The 25,350-nt window shown below is 34.6% G+C and overlaps 1 protein-coding gene across 1 annotated transcript; it reads left to right on the top strand.

The window, feature by feature from the left end:
• Nucleotides 1–795: 795 nt before the first annotated feature.
• Nucleotides 796–4,628, top strand: LOC149379017 (Transducin/WD40 repeat-like superfamily protein). Its single transcript, XM_089603971.1, has 8 exons — nucleotides 796–935; nucleotides 1,028–1,078; nucleotides 1,178–1,267; nucleotides 1,411–1,543; nucleotides 2,132–2,250; nucleotides 2,895–2,962; nucleotides 3,299–3,347; nucleotides 3,444–4,628. The coding sequence occupies exons 2-8, from the start codon at nucleotides 1,034–1,036 to the stop codon at nucleotides 4,473–4,475; spliced, it is 1,536 nt and encodes a 511-aa protein (XP_089460097.1). The 5' UTR covers nucleotides 796–935; nucleotides 1,028–1,033; the 3' UTR covers nucleotides 4,476–4,628.
• The last annotated feature ends 20,722 nt before the right edge of the window (nucleotides 4,629–25,350 follow it).

Raw genomic sequence — 25,350 nt, 5'->3', positions numbered from 1 at the left:
AAAAGTCTATTTGAGGGCCCTTCTTAAGACATAAATTTTAAAATTCAAATAAAAATCTTAGTTTCTCCTTCTTTTAAAATTGGTGTGCAATTGTTTAACATTAACTATAATTAATTTAAAATAGATCACATATCAAAGTAATATCATCACATATTAGCATTGATATCAAATTTATTAAAATAAAGAATTTATATAACGAATTATGTATTTTTTTTTAGAATTTTATAAGGAGATAATAAATATTGATTTAATTAATTAATGTTGAATTAGAATTGTATTAAAAAACAGCTGTTTCTTTATAATTGTGATTTTAACACAAATGTTACTAAATTCATGTCACTTTACTAAAATTAACAGAAACTTAAAATTTAATAGTTCTATTATGAAATGAGTTGTGTTAAGATTGTAATACCTTTTATATTATCGTGACATATCGGTCATGATATACAAATTTTTGTGGTAGTTCGGTAAAAAAAAATTGTGTATTTCGTGATGAATTTTAAAATTTTGTGACAAATCAATCACGAAAAAAAATGGTTATGAAATGGTATTTTCATAGGAAAATAATAATCTCTCATATTTTAGTAATAGAATTGTCAAATTTTAAATCTCGATTAATTTTGATAAAGTGACACGAGTTTAGTAATATTTATTTATAATTATCTAAATGAGTTTTAAGATGGTGTAAATTGAGAAGATTATTTGATGAATATTAAGGATGGTGTAAAAAAAAAGGGTGGTGTAATCTACCAAATGGTAATATTATTATTAAGAAGAACAACAAAGTGAAGAAAAACACTGCTAAACCCTAAACCTTCTGTCTCTCTTTCCCCATTATTTTCTATCTCCACTCGTCCGCTGCTGCGTCTAAAACCCTAATCCGGTGGGCGAGTTCGGTCTCGCTCTGCAACCACCACCGGAATCTACGCAACCCGGTATGTTTGCAGATTTCATGAACGAATCTAGTTTGTAAATCGTTAATTCGACGAGCACGAGTCTAATTCGAAGCATCTATCGATCTTACCAGTTAACCATGGCGACAAAGAAGTACCTTAGAGGAGAAGGCGCCGACCTGGAGGTAACGGAACCAGAGTTTCGAACGGATTTCGGGCCTCGAGCTCGAGTTTCCTTTCTCACTTGATTATCGATTCCATTCTCTGCATTTTTTCTTTTTCAGGCCTTGAAGGACAAAAAATTGAAGGGCCAACTTACGGTCAAAGAAAATCAGTTTAAAAAATCTGCAAAAGCAGCTGCCAATGCAGAGAAGGTAGAAAAAACTTGCATCTCCATTTTCATGTCTGTGTTTGTTTGGTTATTGTGGTTTTGAACATGTTTTGAAGCAAATGGATAATATAGATATTATTTGGGTTTCTCCCTTTATTAATGATTTTTTTTTTTTGGTGTGATTAGTGGCTTATGCCAAGTGAAGGAGGTTACTTAGAGGTCGAAGGAATTGAGAAGACTTATAGGATTAAACAGGAAGCGATTACCCGTGAAGTGGATATCTCGAGCTCTAAGAATCAGTTTGACATCACTTTGCCAGGTTCATATATAACAAGATCTTATTTTTTGTTTCATCATTTTGGCCCTGAAAGCCTCGAGTCTAGGTTAAGCTGAGCCCACATATTTGAATGTTTAATAGTCTCTGTTGTCCCATAGAACCTGGTGTTGATGGTGCGTGTTAACCTTCATGAATTTGTTTCTGAACATGATAAGTGGGACTGTTTCTCACTCTCTGGGATAATAAAAGTGTGATTTGTCTAATATGAATTTCATCTTTATCTGGGTGGTCTAAATAATAAAGTGTAGGTTGGTTTGACTGACTTAATGTCTATATATAGTGTTGATTTTAATCGCACGGTATGTAAAGTTCTAGGTGACAAATTCTGCATGTTTAATCACACGGTATGTAAAGTTCTATGTGAGAAAATTCTTGTCTTCTTGTCAGTTTCCTCAAATTGTTATCTAAACCCTTGTGTTAGTTCATCATGCACTCTTACAGAATTTGTATGCAAGGTCAGGAAACCCAGTGGCTTATAAGCACTATTTTTGTTGGAAATTTTAAAATCTTAGACTTTTGCTATCCTAATAATTTGTCCCAAAGTTATTGAAGTTGAATTCTTTTCTGCAGATTTAGGTCCATACACACTGGATTTCACAGCAAGTGGTCGTTACATGGCTTTTGCTGGAAAGAAAGGACACTTGGCTATTGTAGATGTGAAAAGTTTAAATCTAATTAAGGAGTTTCAGGTATGTCCACCATCTTTAACTCTAATAAAGCCCATTTCTTAAACAGATTTGACCTGATTTTCTAATAATAATATGATGTGGGATCATCAACAGACTCAATGTTTTATGTTTGGGGCTACAACTAAAGATGCTTTTCTCATTGGCTGACTTTGGAACAAATGGTTCTTCAATCCCCAAATAAAATTCATTTTTACTCTAATTGTTGAAATGTTGTAATTCGTTGCTGCGTGAATATGATGCTTTTCAACATTATTCTTGTATGCCATAAGATCCTTTTCTGTTACATTGAAGTCCATGTCCATAGTATTTAAATTCCAGAAATTAGATCTTTTACTGCTTTAGTAATTCCTTGAGCAGTCTGCATTCTAAGAGTAGAATTATCAGCTGCGGATGGAAATATAAAAAAATTCAGTTTTATATCACAGATCAATGTTATTATTTGTTACGAGACTAGTACACTAATTCTTAATCTTGATGACACACTTATGCCAAGGCTTTGTTACATGAGTAATATTGGTAACTTGGCTTCCAAGATATGAAAATATAGCTTTCTATATATTTCTTGTTATTTGATTTGTTTAACTTCGGGGGTTTGATTTTAGATGCCATGCACGCACTAATTTGAATTTTTTTTCTTTTTTCAGGTGAGAGAAACAGTTCGTGATGTTGTGTTCTTGCACAATGAATTGTTGTTTGCCGTGGCCCAAAAAAAGTAATTTTCGCTCCATTTGATGTAGTTCTATGTCTTGATGGCTTACATATTCTTTCACCGTACTATGAAATCTAATAATTTCCTCCCATTTCATATAATTTGATGTTCTGATAGATTTGAACTTTAGAAATCGAACATATGAAACTGAGATTTTCATTTTAAATTTTTCACGTTCATTGAGAACAGCATTAAACTATTTTTATGAGATCTAATGATTCATGTCGGAATTTATGTTCCAACTGGAATTGAAGTTTGGTTCTGCAGTGATGGTGTATTTTTTTAACTTTACACAGCTCTATTGAATAAGTTGGCTAATGAGTTGAGTGTCATTGATAGGTATCCATACATTTACAATAGAGAAGGCACAGAGCTTCACTGCTTGAAGGTTGGTTCAAGACGTAGATCTCCTCTCGTATTATTTTTTCTATTCGTATTTCACATGCCATGTGTGTAACTAAAGTCGATAATTTCTCTGCAATAGGAACACGGCTCGGTTTTGAAGCTTCAGTATCTGAAAAACCACTTTCTCTTGGCCTCAATAAACACCAATTCACAGCTTCATTACCAAGATATCACCATGGGTTCGATGGTCGGTAGCTATAGGACCCGCATGGGCCGTACAGACGTGATGCGAGTAAACTCCTACAACAGCGTCGTTGCTTTGGGTCATTCCCCCGGTACAGTCAGCATGTGGAAGCCCACAAGTTCCGCTCCACTTCTCAAGATGCTTTGCCACCGCGGGCCCATCTCCGCTCTGGCGTTTCACCCAAACGGCCAAATCATGGCCACGGCCGGCAAGGAAAAGAAAATCAAGATTTGGGACATGAGGAAGCTTGATAAGGAGCTCCAAACTATCCCGGGCCATGCAAAGACCCTGGATTTCAGTCAGAAGGGCTTGCTAGCTTGTGGGTCCGGATCGTTCGTGCAGGTTCTGGGAGATCTCTCCGGGTCCCAAGACTACACTCGATACATGACACATTCTATGGCCAAGGGTTACCAGATCGGAAAGGTCTGTTTCAGGCCGTACGAGGACGTTTTGGCGATAGGGCACTCGATGGGCTGGTCCAGCATTCTCATCCCGGGCTCCGGCGAGCCCAACTTCGATTCTTGGGTCGCCAACCCGTTCGAAACTTGGAAGCAGCGGAGCGAGAAGGAAGTCCGGTCCCTTCTCGACAAGCTTCCCCCGGAGACGATCGTGTTGGACCCCACGAAGATCGGGACGATGAGGCCGTCGAGGAAGAAAGAGAAGCCGACGAAGGAGGAGAGAGAGGCGGAGATGGAGGAAGCCATTGAAGCTGCGAAGGGCACGGAGATCAAGAAGAAGACAAAGGGAAGGAATAAGCCGAGCAAGAGGGCGAAGAAGAAGGAGGAATTGGTTGCCAAAGCCAAGAGGCCTTTCTTGGACGAAAGCAAGGAAGAGATGTCCAAAAAGAGGCAGAGGATAAGCGGCGAGGAACCCGATCTTCCCCTTTCTTTGCAACGGTTTGCCAACAAGAAACCATCAAAAACGTGATGACATTTTTTTTTTATTAAAGTTAACTCAAATTTTGTCTGTTGCAAGGGGAAAAAATGTACTTCGAAATTGTCTCATGTATGCCATATTATAAAGTTAGTCTTTGTAGTTTTCTTTTTTCACCTCATTTTATAACATTTTTCTTTCTCCTAATCTAAACGGCTGTCTGGTTTTTTGGGCAATGAAGCTTTTATTTAAAATATTTCAGATTAGACAGATTTTATGAATCTGAGCCGGTTCATATTAGCGAATGAAGAGGGCTTTACTCGGAATAGGCATAAACACTGCTCAGCTTTTGTAACCCGTTGTTGCTGTAATAATCCAGTGACGAAGAGTTTTATCTAAAGAACTGAATTTCAGAACACAAATTTCTTTGTATCTGATTTTACCAGGTTTTTTCCAAGGTCGGGGCGTTATTCAATCACTTTTGGACACGACTTCCCTACATTTGTAATTAATTTTACCTTAATTCTGATGCTGGGACGTTCTTCAACAACCACCTCGACTCTTGGGTAAGTTTCATATTCAACTTCATTACACTGTCGATAGAAGCTATTCCATATATTTAAAATTAAGTTTTAACTTTTGACTATTTAATTTCAGTAACTTGGATAACTAATTTCTTCAAGGACCAGGGAAAAGTATTCTTGTTCATTGTTGTCACGAAATTTTGTATTTCCAGATCGATTTTGTCACAAAATTACGAAGGGTATTATAATCTTTGCACAACTAATTTAGTGATAGAACCATCAAATTTTAAGTATTGGTTGATTTTGATAAAGTGACACGAGTTTAGTAATATTTATGTCAAAAATCTCACATATGTTACATAATTTTAATATTTTTTTTCAAAAAATTAGGAAAATAGCTAACTTAAACGTTTGACATTGGTAAATAGCTAACGTTTTGTAAATATTAGGTAAATAGCCAACATTTGGTATATGAAAGTGGTTAGTTATCTAAGATTTACGTCTGAAAGTGGTTATTTAACTAAAATTTACCAAACGTTGACTATTTAGTAATGTCAAACGTTTAAGTTGGCTATTTTGCTAATGGACCCTCTTTTTTTGGCTTTTAATCCAAATATTCCCCTAACTTTTATAAATGTAACATTGTGGTCCTTGACCTTTTTTTTTTGGAGCAATTTTGTCTCTAAACTATATTTCATAGCATTTTGGTCCTTTTTTAAAATATTGTGTTTGGAAATGGAGAAATTGTACAAAATAACCATTTGAAACTTATTGATAGCAAAATAGCCCAGGTTTCAACTTTTCAGCAAAGTAGCCAAATTTACGTTTTCAAAAAATTTTTGACATCCAAGATTAAATTTTTTGACAATTATTATAAGCAATTTATCACTTTCAAAAAATTAATCTTAGGTTCAATTTTTTTTTAAACCAACTTACTGCACATTTTGGCTATTTCACTAAATTAAGACAAACCTTTGCGATTTTGCAAATTCATAACTTTAAATTGGCTATTTAGCTACATCATCCTTTAGAAATTCAACACTTAATAACTTTAAAATAATTACGAATTTTATGAACTTCCTAACTTTATATTAAAAGACTAATTAAATTATATTTGTGATCTTGACACTGAATAAAAGTTAAAAACAATATGAAAAATTTAAAGGACTAAAATGTTCCAAAATAAATTTAGGGACCAGTTTGCCTATTTCCACCAAAAACGACTTTTGTTTCTAGATATGAGAGTCATAGTAAAACGCAGTTGAACATTGATTAACTGAAATTCTAACTTAAATATAAATTGTAATAGTAATCAAATAGAAGTAATTATATAGAAATTCTTAGTAAAATAAATCTTAGAGAGAACTATTAGCAAGTCTTTTTTTGTTGTTGTTGTATATATATATATATATATATATATATATATATATATATATATATATATATATATATATATTTGAATTTGTTAATTTTATTGTTTCATACAATTTATATGGTCATGTTCATGGTAAATAATTGGTACATTTGTAGGCAATAATCTGTACACATGTAACAGTATATTAAATTGGGAAAATATCAACAATATCCCCTGTGTTTAATAAAAATGCAAGATTTATCCCTTCGATTTCTAAATATATCAGACATATCCTTTCAGTTTAATATAAATGACATATACCTCCCCTAAAAATATGTTATATTACAAATATCACCATTTTTGTTTATTTTTTACAAAAAATATTTTGAATTTCCCAACATACCTTTAATAGAATAAAGATTTATTTAATATTTTATTAAAAAAAATAAAAATCTCTCTTTATAAAAAAAATCCTTAACTTTTTATAAAAAAATATTTTAATTTAATTTTTTTTTTTTTGCATATAGAATAAAAAATAAAAATTTAGGTATTTTGGGGAGTTCAATTTTTTTTTTTTTTTTTTGTAAAAACTAAACGAAAAAGGGTGGTATTTATAATATAATATTTTTTTAGGGGAGATAAATGTCATTTATATTAAACTGAAGAGATATGTCTGATATTTTTAGAAATCGAAGGGATAAATATCGCATTTCGATTAAACACAGGGGATACTGTTGATATTTTCCCTATTAAATTTCATAAAAAAATTATGGTGGTGATTAGTATTGGCGTAAAACTGGATCGTCAATATTTATCTCGATAGTATTGTGCATATGTGTTGTCTTAATTTGGCCAATGTCTTTAACTTATTAGATAGTTAGAGTGGAATTACAACATAAGTGGTCTAAAAGAGCAACATGTTTAGCTCTCCATACTTAAATTATTGATTACAGCATTATTCTTAATTAATTTAATCGTATTATGTTTGGTAAATTAATATTTTTTAATTTTATTTTATTTGTAGTGTTTTTAATTGAAGGGACTGAAATGCAAAGTCATTAACTTGTGTGTGTAATTGTTTCATGACATATAAGTGTGTTTTTAATTGAAGGGTCTGAAATGTAAAATTAAAAATAAATTAGGAATTTGGTTTAATCCTAACCAATTTTAAGGAAATTGGATGGTCGGGGAATCATGGGGTGGTGGAGGAATTGTGGGAGGTGTGTTTTGGGGAGGAGGTGGATGATGGGATCCGGATGAGTTAGACAATTTACGAGACATTGAAGTATACAATAAAATTATTACTTTAGGATAAAATTTATAACTATATAATAAATCTTGTGGTGAAATGAATTTGAAAACTTTTGAGAGAGATTTGGAAGAATGAGAGAGTTTGAGAGTGTTTTGTGGAAAAAGATGTGAGAAATAAGGGTGTAATTATAGAGAAAAAAAAATGAGGGGGTTGAAAAACAATTTGTTTGTTTGTTTTTTTTTTTTTTTTTTTTTTTTAATTTTCTGGAGGTCCAACGGTCTAAAAACGGTAACTTTTGAGCTCCAACGGTCAAAAAATCTGAGTTATTGGATCTCCAAAGTGTTGGAATTGATCTAGGGTTTAAGAAAAAGTTTAACGCTTCGGTAAGCGGCGGAATTTTAAAAATTTTCTTTTTCAAGTAAAATAGTTTTTACTAACCTAGACAAAGAGCAAGCACATGCAAATAAAAACTAATATGAGCATAGAAGTTTACTAACCTTTTTAGATGCTTGAACGTTGAGAAGCTTTTGAAAAAAGGTTGCAACGTTCGTCTCCCCTCGCAGCATGTCTCTCTTCCTTCCTCGGTAACTCGAGCAACCACGAAAGTTTCTATCACTAAATCACTCGAGATAAAAAGGAATTAGTGTGTGGGCACTTTTAAACACTACGACTTAAGAACGAGTCTTGAAGTCGCAGAGCTAAACACTAGGTCAAATGAGGACCTAGGTGCCAAAACAATAAAAACGAAATTGAATAGAGAGAGAGAGAGAGGATCGGCCAAGTCTAGAGAGAGAAGCTCTCAATCTCTAAAATTTTGGATGAATGAAATGTGAAGAATGAGGCTCCTATTTATAGGAGAGGTCTCACATTCAATAAGGTAGTTTCCTCTTCTATAGAATATCACATATTCATGAGCCAATTTCCTCTTTTCCTCTATGAGATACTCGGCCAAGGCAGCCTTCTAGAAGGCTTGGATTTGTTTCTTTTTTTGTTCCTTGCCTTGCCTTTTGTCTACTTGGCCGAAATTCCTACAAGCATGTGTGGGAAATTTATTTCCTCTTTTTCTTTTGGCAAGTATCATGATACATTTATGCACAAAAATATTCTCTCTTTCTTTGGGTATGTTGGCCGCCCATATGGTCTAGAAAAGGCTTCTAGAAGCTTTTCCATTTATTCATGACAACATGAAAAAGACCCATTAAGAATTTTCAATAAAATTCTTATGAAATGAAATTAATCCACAAGGCCCAATGATCAAGTCATGGCCAAATGTTAATGAGTCATCATATGACCTTGTCAAAAAATTTATTGACATTCATTTCATCCTATGTCTCAAAAGACAAAAATACCCTTTTGACAATTTTCGTTCTTGTTTTGACTTAGCTTCCAATTTAACTATTCCTACTCGATGTGATTCGTTACAGTGACCTCATGGATCCAAATGAACAAAGCTTGAGCTAAATACTTGGACTCAAAAGTTCATAAACCTTTTCCAAGTTTAGCTTAATGTTAACTGACTCCACTAAAGAGTTGACACTGAGAATCTCTCGGTTCAAATGAATTTATTTTCTACTCAAGAATTCAACCTAATTGTAATGAGTGGATCCACAGAATATTATCAGTGTTTACCCTTCATGGATATCATCAGCTAGTCGGGATTTACAAAATTACCATTTTACCCTTCTAGCTGTTATTTCCTCAACTCCTTTGTCGCTTGTGAATAAGTTAGAAACAATGTATTGACGAGGAGCTAACAAGTCACATTGTTTCATCCAAAAAAGTCAGGACTCAATTTGGACACTGGCCAGTTCATTTATTCACACTCCAAGGAACAAAGCATGAAGTGATATACATTGCATTTCAGCAATCTTGTACATGAATTCCATATCTATGAGAACTTCACAAAGTTACTCAGGACATTCTCACAACCTAGTACTTCACCAATAGGTCTTGTTCGGAATCACATAGTGAGTCCGAACTCTGACTTTCTCAAATGAGAATACGTAAGGTGTGAAATGGCATGTCTCATTTCAGTATTAAGGTAAGCACGATGCAATTCATACGTAGTGACTTCGAGACATAAGAGGTTAAATGGTTTGTTCTTATCTTGTCTCTAGAAGTGCACTAGTCAATTCAGTACCTTCGGAAGATACCTAGAAGAACTATAGAGTCTCCAACTCTCAATGCCTCATAACCAGACATCATAGATTCTTCTAACAATCATACTGAGGTCAATAGTCCTTTGACCCTTAGATTGCGAATATATCGTTTTAACCAAACTACGAAGAGTTTGTTTATGCAAATCTACATTTGTCTCTTCGTAAGTTGTTTAGTTTGTTTATGGACTAAAGACTAAGGTTTTATCATAAAGCTTCAAACAGACAAGGATGAATGAATGAACGTTTCAACTTTTTATTAATGAATAAGCAATTACAAGCAAGAGTCTTCATGAGACTTTATTACATCAAATGTACAATATAAAGATTACAACTCTTCTTGTGGGCACCATTGACAACAAACTCCCACTTGACTTAAAGAAGATGTGTGTAGTCCTTCATGCCTGATCCCTCTCGATGTTGGTCGAAGACCTTGTTCGCTAGGGCCTTTGTGAATGGATCTGTTAGGTTGTCCACCGTTGAGATCTTCTTCACTTCCACGTCTCTGCGCTGCACGATCTCTTGAATCAAATGGTATTTCCTCTCAATATGCTTAGAGCGCTTATGGCTTCGAGGTTCGTTTGAGTTAGCGATCGCCCTACTATTATCACAATAAAGGGTCATGGGCTCGTCGACATTTGGAAAAACTTCCAAATACTTAAGGAATTTTCTAAGCCATACAGCCTCTTTGGATGCTTCACAAGCAGCCACATATTCTGCTTCCATTGTGGAGTCAGCAATGCAAGATTGCTTAATACTTCTCCACACAACAGCTCCACCCTTAAGGATAAACACAGATCCCGAAGTGGATTTCCTGGAATCCTTATCTGCTTGAAAATCGGAGTCGGTGTATCCCGTCATAGTCAGGTCAGTACCTGAGTATGTAAGCATCAAGTTCCTAGTTCTTCGAAGATACTTAAGAACATGCTTAACAACAATCCAGTGCTCGGGTCCAGGGTTGGATTGGAAACGGCTAACTACGCCAACGGCGAAACAGATGTCAGGTCTAGTGCAAAACATAGCATAAATGAGGCTTCCTACGGCAGAGGCGTAATGAATTTTCCTCATGTCTTCAATCTCTTGTGCAGTCTTGGGAGACTGGTCCTTAGAGAGTGAGATTCCATGCCTAAAGGGTGTTTGGCCCTTCTTGGAGTCTTGCATCGAGAAGCGATCCATCACCTTATCAATATAAGATGCTTGAGAGAGCGACAGGGTCCGGTTTTTCCTATCTCGAAAGATTTGGATCCCCAGAATGTACGCGGCTTCTCCTAGATCCTTCATGTCGAATTGCTTTGCTAGCCAGACCTTAACCTCGGATAACCTACCCACGTCATTACCAATGAGTAGTATATCATCGACATATAGTACCAGAAACACAACTTTGCCTTCGTGTATTAACTTGTAAACACAAGGCTCATCTATTGACTGTTCAAAGCCGAAGCTCTTTACAGTTTCATCGAATCTAATATTCCATGACCTAGATGCTTGCTTTAATCCATAAATGGACTTAAGCAACTCACAAACCTTGGTCTCTTGACCTTCTTCCACGAAACCGTCTGGTTGAGCCATGTAAATGCGCTTGTCAAGATTGCCATTCAGGAAGGCTGTCTTGACATCCATTTGCCAGATCTCATAGTCGAGAGCTGCAGCTATGGATAGGAGTATGCGGATGGATTTAAGCATCGCGACTGGCGAGAAGGTTTCTTCATAGTCAATCTCTTCTTGTTGGGTATAACCCTTTGCCACAGGTCGTGCTTTGAACGTCTCAACGTTCCCATCAGGACCCTTTTTCTTCTTGTATATCCACTTACACCCTACGGGTTTAATCCCTTCAGGAAGGTCTACAAGTTTCCAGACTTTGTTGACATACATCGAGTGCATTTCAACTTTCATGGCATCAAGCCAAAGGTTTGATTCAGAACAAGCCATCGCCTGGCTATAGGAAACATGATCATCCATGTCGGAGACGGCTACGAGAGAGTCTCCATAAGACATGTACCTGTCAGGCTTTTGAGTAGCCCTCCCACTACGTCGAAGTATTACTTGACGAGATTCTGATGAGTTAGGTTGTGTTTGAGTTGGGGTAAGAACAGTTCTTACAGATGAGGTAGAAGCTTCCTCACCCAACTTTTCTTCAAGCACAATTTTGCTTCTAGGTTTTGCATCGTTCATAAAGTCCTCCTCAAGGAAACGAGTATTCGTGCTAACAAAAATCTTATCGTCCTCGGGACTATAGAAAGTAAAACCCTTGGTTTCATCCAACGAACAGACACAATTCTGACCTACTAGCCAACTTGCTAGTCTTTTGCCTAAGCACGTGTGCAGGGCAACCCCAAATTTTGATGCGGCCAAGATTCACTTTACGGCCAGTCCATCGTTCATAAGGAGTACCATGGACCGTTTTAGACGGAACTTGGTTCATAATATAGGTGGCTGTTTCTGTTGTCAATGGTGCCCACAAGAAAAGTTGTAGTGTGTATTTATGTACATTTGATGTCATATAGTCTTACGAAGACTCTTGCTTGTAATTGCTTATTCATTAATAAAAAGTTGAAACGTTCATTCATTCTTTCTTTGTTTGAAGCTTTATGATAAAACCTTAGTATTTTAGTCCATAAACAAACTTAACAACTTACGAAGAGACAAATGTAGATTTGCATGAACAAACTCTTCGTAGTTTGCTTAAAACGATATATTCGCAATCTTAGGGTCAAATGACTATTGACCTCAGCACGATTGTTAGAAGAATCTATGATGTCTGGTTATGAGGCATTGAGAGTTGGAGACTCTATAGTTCTTCTAGGTATCTTCCGAAGGTACTGAATTGACCAGTGCACTTCTAGAGACAAGATAAGAACAAACCATTTAACCTCTTATGTCTCGAAGTCACTATGTATGAATTGCATCATGCTTACCTTAATCCTAAAATGAGACATGCTATTTCACAGCTTACGTATTCTCATTTGAGAAAGTCAGAGTTCGGACTCACTATGTGATTCCGAACAGGGCCTATTGGTGAAATACTAAGTTGTGAGAATGTCATGAGTAACTTTGTGAAGTTCTCATAGATATGGAATTCATGTACAAGATTGCTGAAATGCAATGTATGTCACCTCATGCTTTGTTCCTTGGAGTGTGAATAAATGAACTGGCCAGTGTCCAAATTGAGTTCTGACTCTTTTGGATGAAACAATGTGACTTGTTAGCTCCTCGTCAATACATTATTTCTAACTTATTCACAAGCGACAAAGGAGTTGAGGAAATAACAGCTAGAAGGGTAAAATGGTAATTTTGTAAATCCCGACTAGCTGATGATATCCATGAAGGGTAAACACTGATAATATTCTGTGGATCCACTCATTACAATTAGGTTGAATTCTTGAGTAGAAAATAAATTCATTTGAACCGAGAGATTCTCAGTGTCAACTCTTTAGTGGAGTCAGTTGACATTAAGCTAAACTTGGAAAAGGTTTGTGAACTTTTGAGTCCAAGTATTTAGCTCAAGCTTTGTTCATTTGGATCCATGAGGTCACTGTCACGAATCACATCGAATAGGAATAGTTAAACTGGAAGCTAAGTCAAAACAAGAACGAAAATTGTCGAAAGGGTAATTTTGTCTTTTTGGACATGGCATGAAATGAATGTCAATAAATTTTTTGACAATGTCATATGATGACATATTATATCACACGGCCATAACATGTTTATTGGGCCTTGTGAATTAATTTCATTTCATAGAATTTTACTTGAAAATTCTTAATGGGCTTTTCTTATGTTGTCATGAACAATTAAAGAAAAACCTAGAAAGCCGTTTTAGAAGGCTTTTGGCCGTCCAACCCAAGTGAATGGGAGACCAAATTTCGTGCAGCCCTTAGTGTGAAAGAGAGATTATTTTGTGCATTAATGTATGAAGATACTTGCCAAAAGAAAAAGATGAAACAAATTTCCTCTAGGAGGATATGACATGGGCGGCCAAGGCAAGTAAAATAGGAAACAATTTTGCTTCTAGAAGCCAAGGCTCACACGCCCAAATGAGAAAAGGAAATAAGGAATATTTCCTCATGAATATGTGATATTCTATAGAAGAGGAAAGTACATTATTGAAGGTAAAACCTCTCCTATAAATAGGAGCCTCATTTTTCTCATTCCACACAAGTTAGAGATTGAGAGACTCTCTCTCTAGACATTGTGGCTGCCTCTCTCCTCTCTCTCTCTAGTCAATTTCGTTTTATTGTTTTGGAACCTAGGTCATCATTTGACCTAGAGTTTAGCTCTGCGACTTCAAGACTCGTTCTTAAGTCGTAGTGTTTAAAAGTGCCCACTCACTGATTCCTTTTTCTCTCGAGTGATTTAGTGATAGAAACTTTCGTGGTTGCTCGAGTTGCCGAGGAAGGAAGAGAGGCGTGCTGCGAGGGGAGACGAACGTTGCAACCTTTTTCCAAAAGCTTCTCAACGTTCAAGCGTCTAAAAAGGTTAGTAAACTTCTTAGCTCATAATAGTTTTTAATTACGTGTACTTGCTCTTTTGTCTAGGTTAGTAAAAACTGGTTTTACTTGTAAAAGAAATTTTTTAAAATTCCGCCGCTTACCGAAGCGTTAATTATTTTCTTAAACCCTAGATCGATTCCAACAAATGGTATCAGAGCTATGGTCAAAGATTAGCATGTACATGTATTTAAAAATATGAGCTTGAAAATCGTTTTCGAAAGTTTACTAATTTTGTGACAAGTTAGAATTGTTATCTTAGATTTTTTTTTTTAATTTATTGCTCATGCCTTTAAATTAAAAATCATGTTGATTTTCTATGAGTTTGGGATGTTTTTAAAACACATTAGAATCAGTTCTAATAGTTTTTAATTTTTTATATTGAAAAACGTGTTTTAAAGGTTTGAGAAATTTCGAGTAAAATTTTGTGACTAGTTTTCTTGTCTTACTTGTTTCTTATTTTTACTTTAATCGTTTTATGCTTGTTGTTATTTCTTTTATGCCTTGTTATTAACTTGCTAATAAAACACAAATAAAAGCTTTAACAACCTTCATAAAACGTTCCGTTACACTCGATTCTTTTTCGCACCTAAAAAAGACCAAGCTTTAATTATTTCTTTTTCTTCGAGCTGGAGTAAAATCCGCAGTAAAAGTGGCATAAATCTCTTCTCAGAAATCGAAATTTAATGATTCTTGAATAAAATTAAAGCTCTGTCTGTCCTCTGTCCAATGCCACCGGTTTCGGCTCAAAAGGACATTGGAGCCGCCAGTTATGGCGATTTTACTCCGAGGTGCGCGGCTGTGCTGAAACTCCAGTTTTTTAGAATTCCGGATTTTCAGCCCCACTACCATGAGTTATAGAACTCTAATGAGAAAATTTTCTTGAGCAAAAATGTTTTTCATAAGATTATAAACATGATGTGTAAGATTAAAATGTTTTGATTTTTGAACGTTCAATTGAAATTGAATTTGTACAAAACTAGTTTGAATTTTGAAAAACCTTTTTCACTTTCAAACTTGAAAATATTTTGTCATCCAAATCAAATAAATTTTCAAAATGGTTTCAAAACTATATCTATATCACATATGTTCAAAATCTATATGCTCTTGAAAATTTGAGTGGGAGGTCTCCTTGTAGACAAGCCGAAAAATAAAAAGATGTGTTATCTCAAACTTTCAAGTGTTCGAGTGAGTTGAAGTTCACACTTCCCTCATGCACTTTCCCGAAATAGAAAATAGGAAAAGATCGAGTATGTACCTTGTGCCTTTATGCACTAATACTGCTCTGAACATGATGATCTAGGATTCTCTTCTAGTTGTCCGCTTTATCGCTCTATAACTAGGAAAACCGTTTCTGAACTTATAAGAGTAGATGAACCAACTCCAAAAACTAAGTGGGAGGGTTATACTTGTTGTTTATAACCCACGATCTCCAACACTAATGAAAATTGCAAGTGTCACCAGACTAAGAGTCACCCTCGTGGCCCTATCTTAAATGAGAGTACTCAAGGGCGCTTTGCTCTGATCATTGCTCAATGAGCTAAGTCCGAGAGTGAGACAATGAGACAAGACCTCCCCTCGGCGGATTGTTTTTCAAAGTCGATCTCTTGGACTAAGTGGTTGGTTACACACTTAGACTCAATCCCTAGTAATCCTCCCTCGAGGCCCTGCGAAAGGATGTGAGTGATCAAACCAATTTACAAGGTGGCTATTGGTGAAGGTAACGAAGTATTCGTATCCTCCACGTGCATATTGGCTGAGCGGACCACATACATCAGAATGTACTAGTTCCAGCAACTCAGTGGCTCTTCGACCCTTATCGGAGAAAGGTCGCTTAGTCATTTTTCCTTCTATGCATGATTCACAAGTAGGTAGTGAACCTATTGCAGAGGCTTGGAGTGGACCGTCTCTCACAAGTCTCTTAATCCTATCTAGACTGATATGACCAAGTCTTAAGTGCCATATGTATTTTGATTTTGTTAGATCGGAGAATTCAGAAAGTTTGATCCTCTTTGGCTCCCTAATTAGATCATTATCTATTTCGGTGTCTAAAATGGAAGGTTGAGTAGGATAAATGTAAAAAAGACCGTTCTTCATACATGCATCAGTGACAAAAGAATTAGAAAAAGAAATACGAATTCCATTCTTTATAAACTTTAAATAATAATCTTGCTCTAAAAGTTGAGCAACAGATATTAGGTTTTTCCCAAAGGAAGGAACATAATAAACATTATTCAAATTTAAAGTGCGATCTTCAAAAGATAGCGTCACGGATCCCACAGCTTTCGTAGACACCAGGCTCCCATCACCCCATTTGAAACAGAACTCGCCTTCCTCAAGCTTTTGGTTTTCTTGAAACCATTCAAGGAACAACAAATATAGTTAGTAGGAGCGGAGTCAAGAATCCACGTTGATACATTATCAGCTACTAAGCATGCTTCGGTAACTAGTACAATACTATGTTCCTTTGCTTTGAGATAGGCAGGACAGTTCTTTTTATCGGCCTTGTGAGGTCTCTTCTCAGTTCCAAAGGTGGAGGCTTTTTGCTCAATAGCATGTGCCTCTCCTTGATTCCTCTTTCTCTTAGTGAGACCTACAGCAGTGCGATGCTCCTTCATAAGCTTGGTAACATTGTACTCTAGCTCGTTTATGGAGTAGTTCATCTTGGAGGTATCAAGAGATGCGGGGAGAGTTTCTAAGATCATATCTATGACATTCTTCCCATCAATCTCAGATCCTAGGATTTCCATTTTATTCAGATAACTAATGATCAGTATCATAAAGTCTCCAACAGGAGTCCTAGCCTTCATGTGACAGTTCATAAACTGTCGGACTGCTTGTTGCCTTGTTTGACGCCCTTGCCGTCCAAACATCTCAAGGAGATTATAGAGAATTTCGGCGGCAGTCTCGATGTCACGATGTTGCTCTTTCAGCATATTGTTCATAGATGCCAAGATATAGCACCTCACAATCTCATCGGATCGAAGCCAGGCCGCTAAGGCGTCATTGTCCTCTTAATCGAATCATCATTCGTCAGAGGAGGACACGGGGTGGTGAGTACCCATTTGTGCTTGTTAATGGTAAGGATGATATCGAGGTTATGTTTCGAGTCTATGTAGTTTTCGTTTTCGAGTTTGTTCGAGGAAAGGATGAAAGAGAGAGAGTTGGGAAACATTTTGCCTATAAAAGTTGAAACAAGTTTATGATTAGTCTTTGGTTTAGGATTTAAGTTTGTTTAAGACTTTATAAAATCCAAAGGTGTTATAAACCAAACGATAATTTACTCCCTCAAGAGAAGGCCGCAAAAAATCTCCATTTATAAGTAAATGACACATCATTAATGCTTAGCCAAGATGTCAATACACCAATTTTGACTAGCCACCTTTTAAATTGGTTTGATCACTTACATCCTTTTGCAGAGCCTCAAGGGAGGATTACTAGGGATTGAGCCTAAGTGTGCAACCAACCACTTAGTCCATAAGGTCAACTTTGAAAAACAATCCCCCAAGGGGAGGTCTTTGTCATCATCGTCTCACTCTCGGACGTAGCTCATTGAGCAATGATCAAATCAAAAACGCCTTGGAGTACTCCCATTTAAGAGAGGGTCGCAAGAGCGGCTCTTAGTCCCACGTTAATTGTTTCTTTCATTAGTGTTGGGGATCATGGGTTACAAACAACGAATATAACCCTCTCACTTAGTTTTTGGAGTTGGTACATCGACTATTATAAGTTCGGAAACGGATTTCCTAGTTAGAGAGCGACAGAGCGGACAACTAGAAGAGAATCCTAGATCATCATGTTCAGAGCAGTGTTAGTGCATAAAGGCACAAGGGACATACTCGGATCTTTTCCTATTTTCTATTTCGGGAAAGTGCATGAGGGAAGTGTGAACTTCAACTCACTCGAACACTTGAAAGTTTGAGATTACACATCCTTTTATTTTTCGGCTTGTCTACAAGGAGACCTCCCACTCAAATTTTCAAGAACATATAGATTTTGAACATATGTGATATAGATATAGATATAGTTTTGAAAACTTATTTGATTTGGATGACAAAATTTTAAGTTTGAAAACGAAAACGGTTTTTCAAGATTCAAACTAGTTTTGTAAAAATTCAATTTCAATTAAACGTTCAAAAATCAAAACATTTTAATCTTACACATCATGTTTATAATCTTATGAAAAACATTTTTTCTCAAGAAATTTTTCTCATTAGAGTTCTATAACTCATGGTAGTGGGGCTGAAAATCCGGAATTCTAAAAAACTGGACTTTCGGAACAGCCGCGCACCCCGGAGTAAAATCGCCATAACTGGCGGCTCCGATGTCCTTTTGACCTGAAACCGGTGGCATTGGACAGAGGACAGACAGAGCTTTAATTTGATTTAAGAATAATTAAATTTCGATTTCTGAGTAGAGAGTTATGCCACTTTTACTGCGGGTTTTACTCCAGCTCGAAGAAAAAGAAATAATTAAAGCTTGGTCCTTTTAAGGTGCGAAAAAGAATCGAGTGTAACGGAACGTTTTAGGATGTTGTTAAAGCTTTTATTTGTGTTTTATTAGCAATGTAATAACATGATATAAAAGAAATAACAACATGCATAAAACGATTCAAGTAAATAAAAGAAACTAGTAAGACAAGAAAACTTGTCACAAAATTTACTCGAAATTTCTCAAACCTTTAAAACACGTTTTTCAATATAAAAAATTAAAAACTTTTAGAACTGATTCTAATGTGTTTTAAAAACATCCCAAACTCATAGAAAATCAACATGATTTTTAATTTAAAGGCATGAGCAATAAATTAAAAAAAATCTAAGAAAACAATTCTAACTTGTCACAAAATTAGTAAACTTTCGAAAACGATTTTCAAGCTCATATTTTTAAATACATGTACATGCATATCTTTGACCATAGCTCTGATAACATTTGTTGGAATTGATCCAGGGTTTAAGAAAAAGTTTAACGCTTCGGTAAGCGGCGGAATTTTAAAAATTTTCTTTTTCAAGTAAAACAGCTTTTACTAACCTAGACAAAGAGCAAGCACATGCAAATAAAAACTAATATGAGCATAGAAGTTTACTAACCTTTTTAGATGCTTGAACGTTGAGAAGCTTTTGGAAAAATGTTGCAACGTTCGTCTCCCCTCGCAGCACATCTCTCTTCCTTACTCGGCAACTCGAGCAACCACGAAAGTTTCTATCACTAAATCACTCGAGATAAAAAGGAATTAGTGTGTGGGCACTTTTAAACACTACGACTTAAGAACGAGTCTTGAAGTCGCAGAGCTAAGCACTAGGTCAAATGAGGACCTAGGTGCCAAAACAATAAAAACGAAATTGAATAGAGAGAGAGAGAGAGAGAGAGAGAGAGAGAGAGGATCGGCCAAGTCTAGAGAGAGAAGCTCTCAATCTCTAAGACTTTGGATGAATGAAATGTGAAGAATGAGGCTCCTATTTATAGGAGAGGTCTCACCTTCAATAAGGTAGTTTCCTCTTCTATAGAATATCACATATTCATGAGCCAATTTCCTCTTTTCCTCTATGAGATACTCGGCCAAGGCAGCCTTCTAGAAGGCTTGGATTTGTTTCCTTTTTTGTTCCTTGCCTTGCCTTTTGTCTACTTGGTCGAAATTCCTACAAGCATGTGTGGGAAATTTGTTTCCTCTTTTTCTTTTGGCAAGTATCATGATACATTTATGCACAAAAATATTCTCTCTTTCTTTGGGTATGTTGGGTGCCCATATGGTCTAGAAAAGGCTTCTAGAAGCTTTTCCATTTATTCATGACAACATGAAAAAGGCCTATTAAGAATTTTCAATAAAATTCTTATGAAATGAAATTAATCCACAAGGCCCAATGATCAAGTCATGGCCGAGTGTTAATGAGTCATCATGTGACCTTGTCAAAAAATTTATTGACATTCATTTCATCATATGTCTCAAAAGACAAAAATACCATTTTGACAATTTTCGTTCTTGTTTTGACTTAGCTTCCAGTTTAACTATTCCTACTCGATGTGATTCGTGACAGTGACCTCATGGATCCAAATGAACAAAGCTTGAGCTAAATACTTGGACTCAAAAGTTCATAAATCTTTTCCAAGTTTAGCTTAATGTCAACTGACTCCACTAAAGAGTTGACACTGAGAATCTCTCGGTTCAAATGAATTTATTTTCTACTCAAGAATTCAACCTAATTGTAATGAGTGGATCCACAGAATATTATCAGTGTTTACCCTTCATGGATATCATCAGCTAGTCGGGATTTACAAAATTACCATTTTACCCTTCTAGCTGTTATTTCCTCAACTCCTTTGTCGCTTGTGAATAAGTTAGAAACAATGTATTGACGAGGAGCTAACAAGTCACATTGTTTCATCCAAAAAAGTCAGGACTCAATTTGGACACTGGCCAGTTCATTTATTCACACTCCAAGGAACAAAGCATGAAGTGATATACATTGCATTTCAGCAATCTTGTACATGAATTCCATATCTATGAGAACTTCACAAAGTTACTCATGACATTCTCACAACTTAGTACTTCATCAATAGGTCTTGTTCGGAATCACATAGTAAGTCCGAACTCTGACTTTCTCAAATGAGAATACGTAAGGTGTGAAATGGCATGTCTCATTTCAGGATTAAGGTAAGCACGATGCAATTCATGCGTAGTGATTTCGAGACATAAGAGGTTAAATGGTTTGTTCTTATCTTGTCTCTAGAAGTGCACTGGTCAATTCAGTACCTTCGGAAGATACCTAGAAGAACTATAGAGTCTCCAACTCTCAATGCCTCATAACCAGACATCATAGATTCTTCTAACAATCATACTGAGGTCAATAGTCCTTTGACCCTTAGATTGCGAATATATCTTTTTAACCAAACTACGAAGAGTTTGTTCATGCAAATCTACATTTGTCTCTTCGTAAGTTGTTTAGTTTGTTTATGGACTAAAGACTAACGTTTTATCATAAAGCTTCAAACAGACAAGGAGGAATGAATGAACGTTTCAACTTTTTATTAATGAATAAGCAATTACAAGCAAGAGTCTTCATGAGACTTTATTACATCAAATGTACAATATAAAGATTACAACTCTTCTTGTGGGCAGCATTGACAACACAAAGGTCAACAATCCAATGACTAGGATTTAAAAAATAAACATTTCAACCGGTGAAATAAAAGGGAAGATGGGGAAGAAAACACTTTTTTTTACTTATATTCTCTTCTCTTTATTGCAAGGAGAAGAGAATTTTCTTTCCTCATTTAAGGAGAAGAGAAATTTCTCTTCCCTGAGAAGGGAAGAGAATTCCCCATTAATTCTCTTCTCCTTGCCCATGTTTACATACAAGACATACTAGCTAAATCATCAATTAAAAATAATTAATTTACAAAGCAACAAATGATTGCCTAAAATTAACAAATAGTCAAAATTTCAAAAAAATCGAAAGTACCATATATATATATATATATATATATATATATATAAAATAATAATTCTTGTATAGAAAATTATTTACGTACTTTATAATTTTTTGATAAATATTTAATCTAGAGTATCAATATTTTAAATATAATGCTTTAAATTCTTATTATTTTTCTAAAAAATTTAAAACATGTTATTTACTTAAAAAGTTAAAAAAAAAAATTATTCCCAACCGTCTTCATAGTCTGATTTTTCTCAATCTTCTTCTACGACCAATAACTCGTCCTCTTTCTTTGATGAGCTAGATTTCTATTTTACCTTTTGTTTTTAATATATATATATATATATATATATATATATTTATATTTCCTCTCCTTTCTCTATATATCTTTCTCTCTCGTCTCTTTATCCAATCTACTACCTCATATATATATATATATATATATATATATATATATATATATATATCTTATTTTTCATTTGTTTTTTTATTTATTTTCTTTAATAATTTTTCCTTAGGGTCACGAAACCCTATCTTTTCGATACCGACTTCATTCTATCTATTCCCTCTTTCCCGCTTTCAATTATGATATCCAAATTAGGGCAAAGAAAAGCCTCATTTTTTCGACTATGCCTCTGACAAGTTTCTCTTCCTCATGCGCCAGTATCGCCCATGGTGTGAGCTCGCAGAGCCTGTCTCCTCGTAATCCCAGTCGTCTTCATGGCCTTGTTTTTACCATTCTTCTTCCGAGACAAATAATTCGTTCTCTTTTGGTATCCAAGTTCATGAAGTGGTTGCAAGTTTTTTTGAGATCTACAAATTTGGGATGTGTATGATTTTTTTTAGACTTTGAGTTTAGTTCTTACGCTTGCTTATTACTAGATTTTTAAAAATGTTTGTATACATGTACTAGCAATATGAAGTAAATGGGAGCAATTTTCTAATCTTGAAATTTGCAACTAGACAATGGAACTTAGGTAAATTGTGCAAAAAAATCTCGATGACATACGTAACTTGATGACATACATGTCAACAAATCCAGAACTTGATGATATGCCAACCAATCGTAGATTTGATGACACGTATCTCCATAACAAATTGTGAATTTGATAACAAGTATTTCAATAATTCAAGGTTTTGTTGACATACGCCATCTAAAATATAGAATTTCATGTCAACTATTTCAATAGAACTAATATTTAAAAACTCGTATTATGTCATCAAATATAATGTTTACAACCATAATCTATTGCAACATAAGAAAAGGAAAAAAAAAACTCAATATTCAAATCATACGTATGGACATGGGGAGCCAAGTCACTATGATACATCGGCAAAAAACTTAATATCTCACTAACACGATACAACAACCAGAAAGAACGCAATACACGATATAATAACAACAAGCCTCAACCATCGAGTCCGAACAACAATTATTTGAATCGTGCTCCAAGTCATTAATTCTTCTTAAAAATCCAAGGAATATGTGCTTTGCTCTTTTGCACATTTCAAGGTCAATCCACTGGAAAAAAAAATTGCATCCACCATGAGCTTGCAAAACCTGGAAGCTTTAAGACCCTTCTCCTGGGATTAAGATTGGTCCATGAGGTCTTCCAAACCCATGGTAAGTCACGCAACAATTTTGATGGCTTTTGAATTTCTCTCGTCGTCGTCAAAGGTGATGGAACACGACGATGGCTCGCAAGTGATGGATATGAGTATTGATATGCCATTGAAAATAATATTTCTAACGTCACTGCATAAGCAAAGTCAAACTAAGATTTTTTTTATAGGATAAGCATGTGAAAACAATGTGATTTTGATGTCAATTATGTCAACAAAATATCAAACAACCCTATACTTGCTAACATATGTGTCAATGAATCAGCAAGCATGTCCAAGTTTTTGACATATATATCAACAAACAAAATAATTTGTTGACATATATGTTAGCAATTCTTCAAACAAGCCTATATTATATTACATATATGTCAACAAATTATGTTGTTTATAGACATATATGACAAATCTTCAAATAAGCAAAAAATATGACAAACAAACAAATGTTAAATTTCATTCAAATAGATGACTGATAAAGTTTTAAAACTTAAGTTAGATATTATCTATAACTAACTAAGGGCACCATAAATGAAAATCTATATTTTCAAGTTTTTCAAAACACAAAGTTGGGACCGAAAAAATAAACCTTAGCATATATGAAGAATTACAATTGGCTATTAGGCGTTGTGAGGAATAGATAGTGAGACCAAGAGTTGAGAGAGAATGAGAGTGAGACCAAGAGGATGAGAGAAACAAAGTGAGATCAATGGTCTGAAAAAGAAGAGAGTGAGATCGAAAGTTGAGAGAGTGAGAAAGATAGAGAGAGAAATAGAGTGAGACCCAACATGATGAGCGAGAGAGAAATTTGAAAATAATTATAGGGAAAAAAAAACAAGAGAAAAATGAATGAAATGAGAAAAAATTAAATTAAAAGATAAAATTGTACATAATTTTTTTTATTATACATATTATTAATAGTTTTGTCTCGGATTTGACTTCAAAATTATGAGTAGTAATATTCCTGTCCAAATCCAATGTGAAAAACAAAAACAAAAATAAAAATAGGATGTTTATTAGATTAAAATAATAACACATATATACCCTGTGTTTTAGTGAAATGTCGAGTTTAACTTTTGATTTTAAAAAAATGTCGAGTTCATACCTTATGTTTAACTAAAATGATGAAATTATACCCTAAAATGGATAACAGTGTTACAAATCTCATTTTCATTGATATTAGCTCTTATATAAGAAAAACCGAATCAAATCCAAATCAATACCCTAATATTTTGAAATAAAAATAGCCTTAAATTGGAATTAAATAATAAAATTCATATATCCCAAGAGATGACTTCATTTCGTGTTCGAATTGCAACTCTGAATCCTGGATTCTCTATTCAAATATGTGATTTTGATGATTATCAACCTTCGATTTTTACCTATGTGCCTCTTTTTGTGTTCTTCACGATTATGAGACTGTTGTTTATTTTTTAGTTTTTAAATAAAGGGAGAATATCAAGAGTATTCCTCGTGTTTAATCGAAATGCGAAATTTATCCCTTCGATTTCTAGAAATATCAGACATATCCATTCAGTTTAATATGAATGGCATATACCTCCACTAAAACAATGTTTTATTACAAATATCACCCTTTTCGTTTATTTTTTACAAAATTATAACTTGAACTCCCCAAAATACTCTTAATGAAATAATTTTTTATTATTTTCTATTCTATTTAAAAAAAAATTAAATTAAAAAATCTCTTTATAAAAAGTTAATGATTTTTTTTATAAAGAGCGACTTTGATTTTTTTTAATAAAATAGTAAATAAATATTTTTTCTATTAAGGGTATTTTGGGGAGTTCAAATTATTTTTTTTTGTAAAAAATAAACGAAAATGATGATATTTGTAATATAACATTCTTTTAGGGGAGGTATATGTCATTTATATTAAATTGAAGGGATATGTCTGATATTTTTGAAAATCGAAGGGATAAATCTCACATTTCGATTAAACACAAGAGATACACTTGATATTTTCCCTTAAATAAATTACATATATGACGCGAATAAATAAAGATAATTTGTGTTTACATATAAATATTATACTCAACATTAATGAAAAATCAATAAAAATTCAATAAAAAGAAGATTCATGACACTGTTGTC

This window comes from Urtica dioica, chromosome 12 (assembly GCF_054948205.1).
Source record: "Urtica dioica subsp. dioica isolate 48M chromosome 12, U.dioica_male_clone48M_v1_H2, whole genome shotgun sequence".
Taxonomy (NCBI): domain Eukaryota; kingdom Viridiplantae; phylum Streptophyta; class Magnoliopsida; order Rosales; family Urticaceae; genus Urtica; species Urtica dioica.
Note: the sequence above shows the minus strand (reverse complement) of the source record. Positions and strands in the feature narration are given on the sequence as shown.

What these genes read in the sequence shown, in the direction of transcription:
- LOC149379017 (XM_089603971.1), top strand. Translation starts at nt 1,034, where the DNA reads ATGGCGACAAAGAAGTACCTTAGAGGAGAAGGCGCCGACCTGGAG. An exon ending in GAGAAGGCGCCGACCTGGAG is followed by an intron (nt 1,079 to 1,177) that starts GTAACGGAACCA and finishes TTTCTTTTTCAG; the next exon opens with GCCTTGAAGGACAAAAAATT. An exon ending in ATCTAATTAAGGAGTTTCAG is followed by an intron (nt 2,251 to 2,894) that starts GTATGTCCACCA and finishes TTCTTTTTTCAG; the next exon opens with GTGAGAGAAACAGTTCGTGA.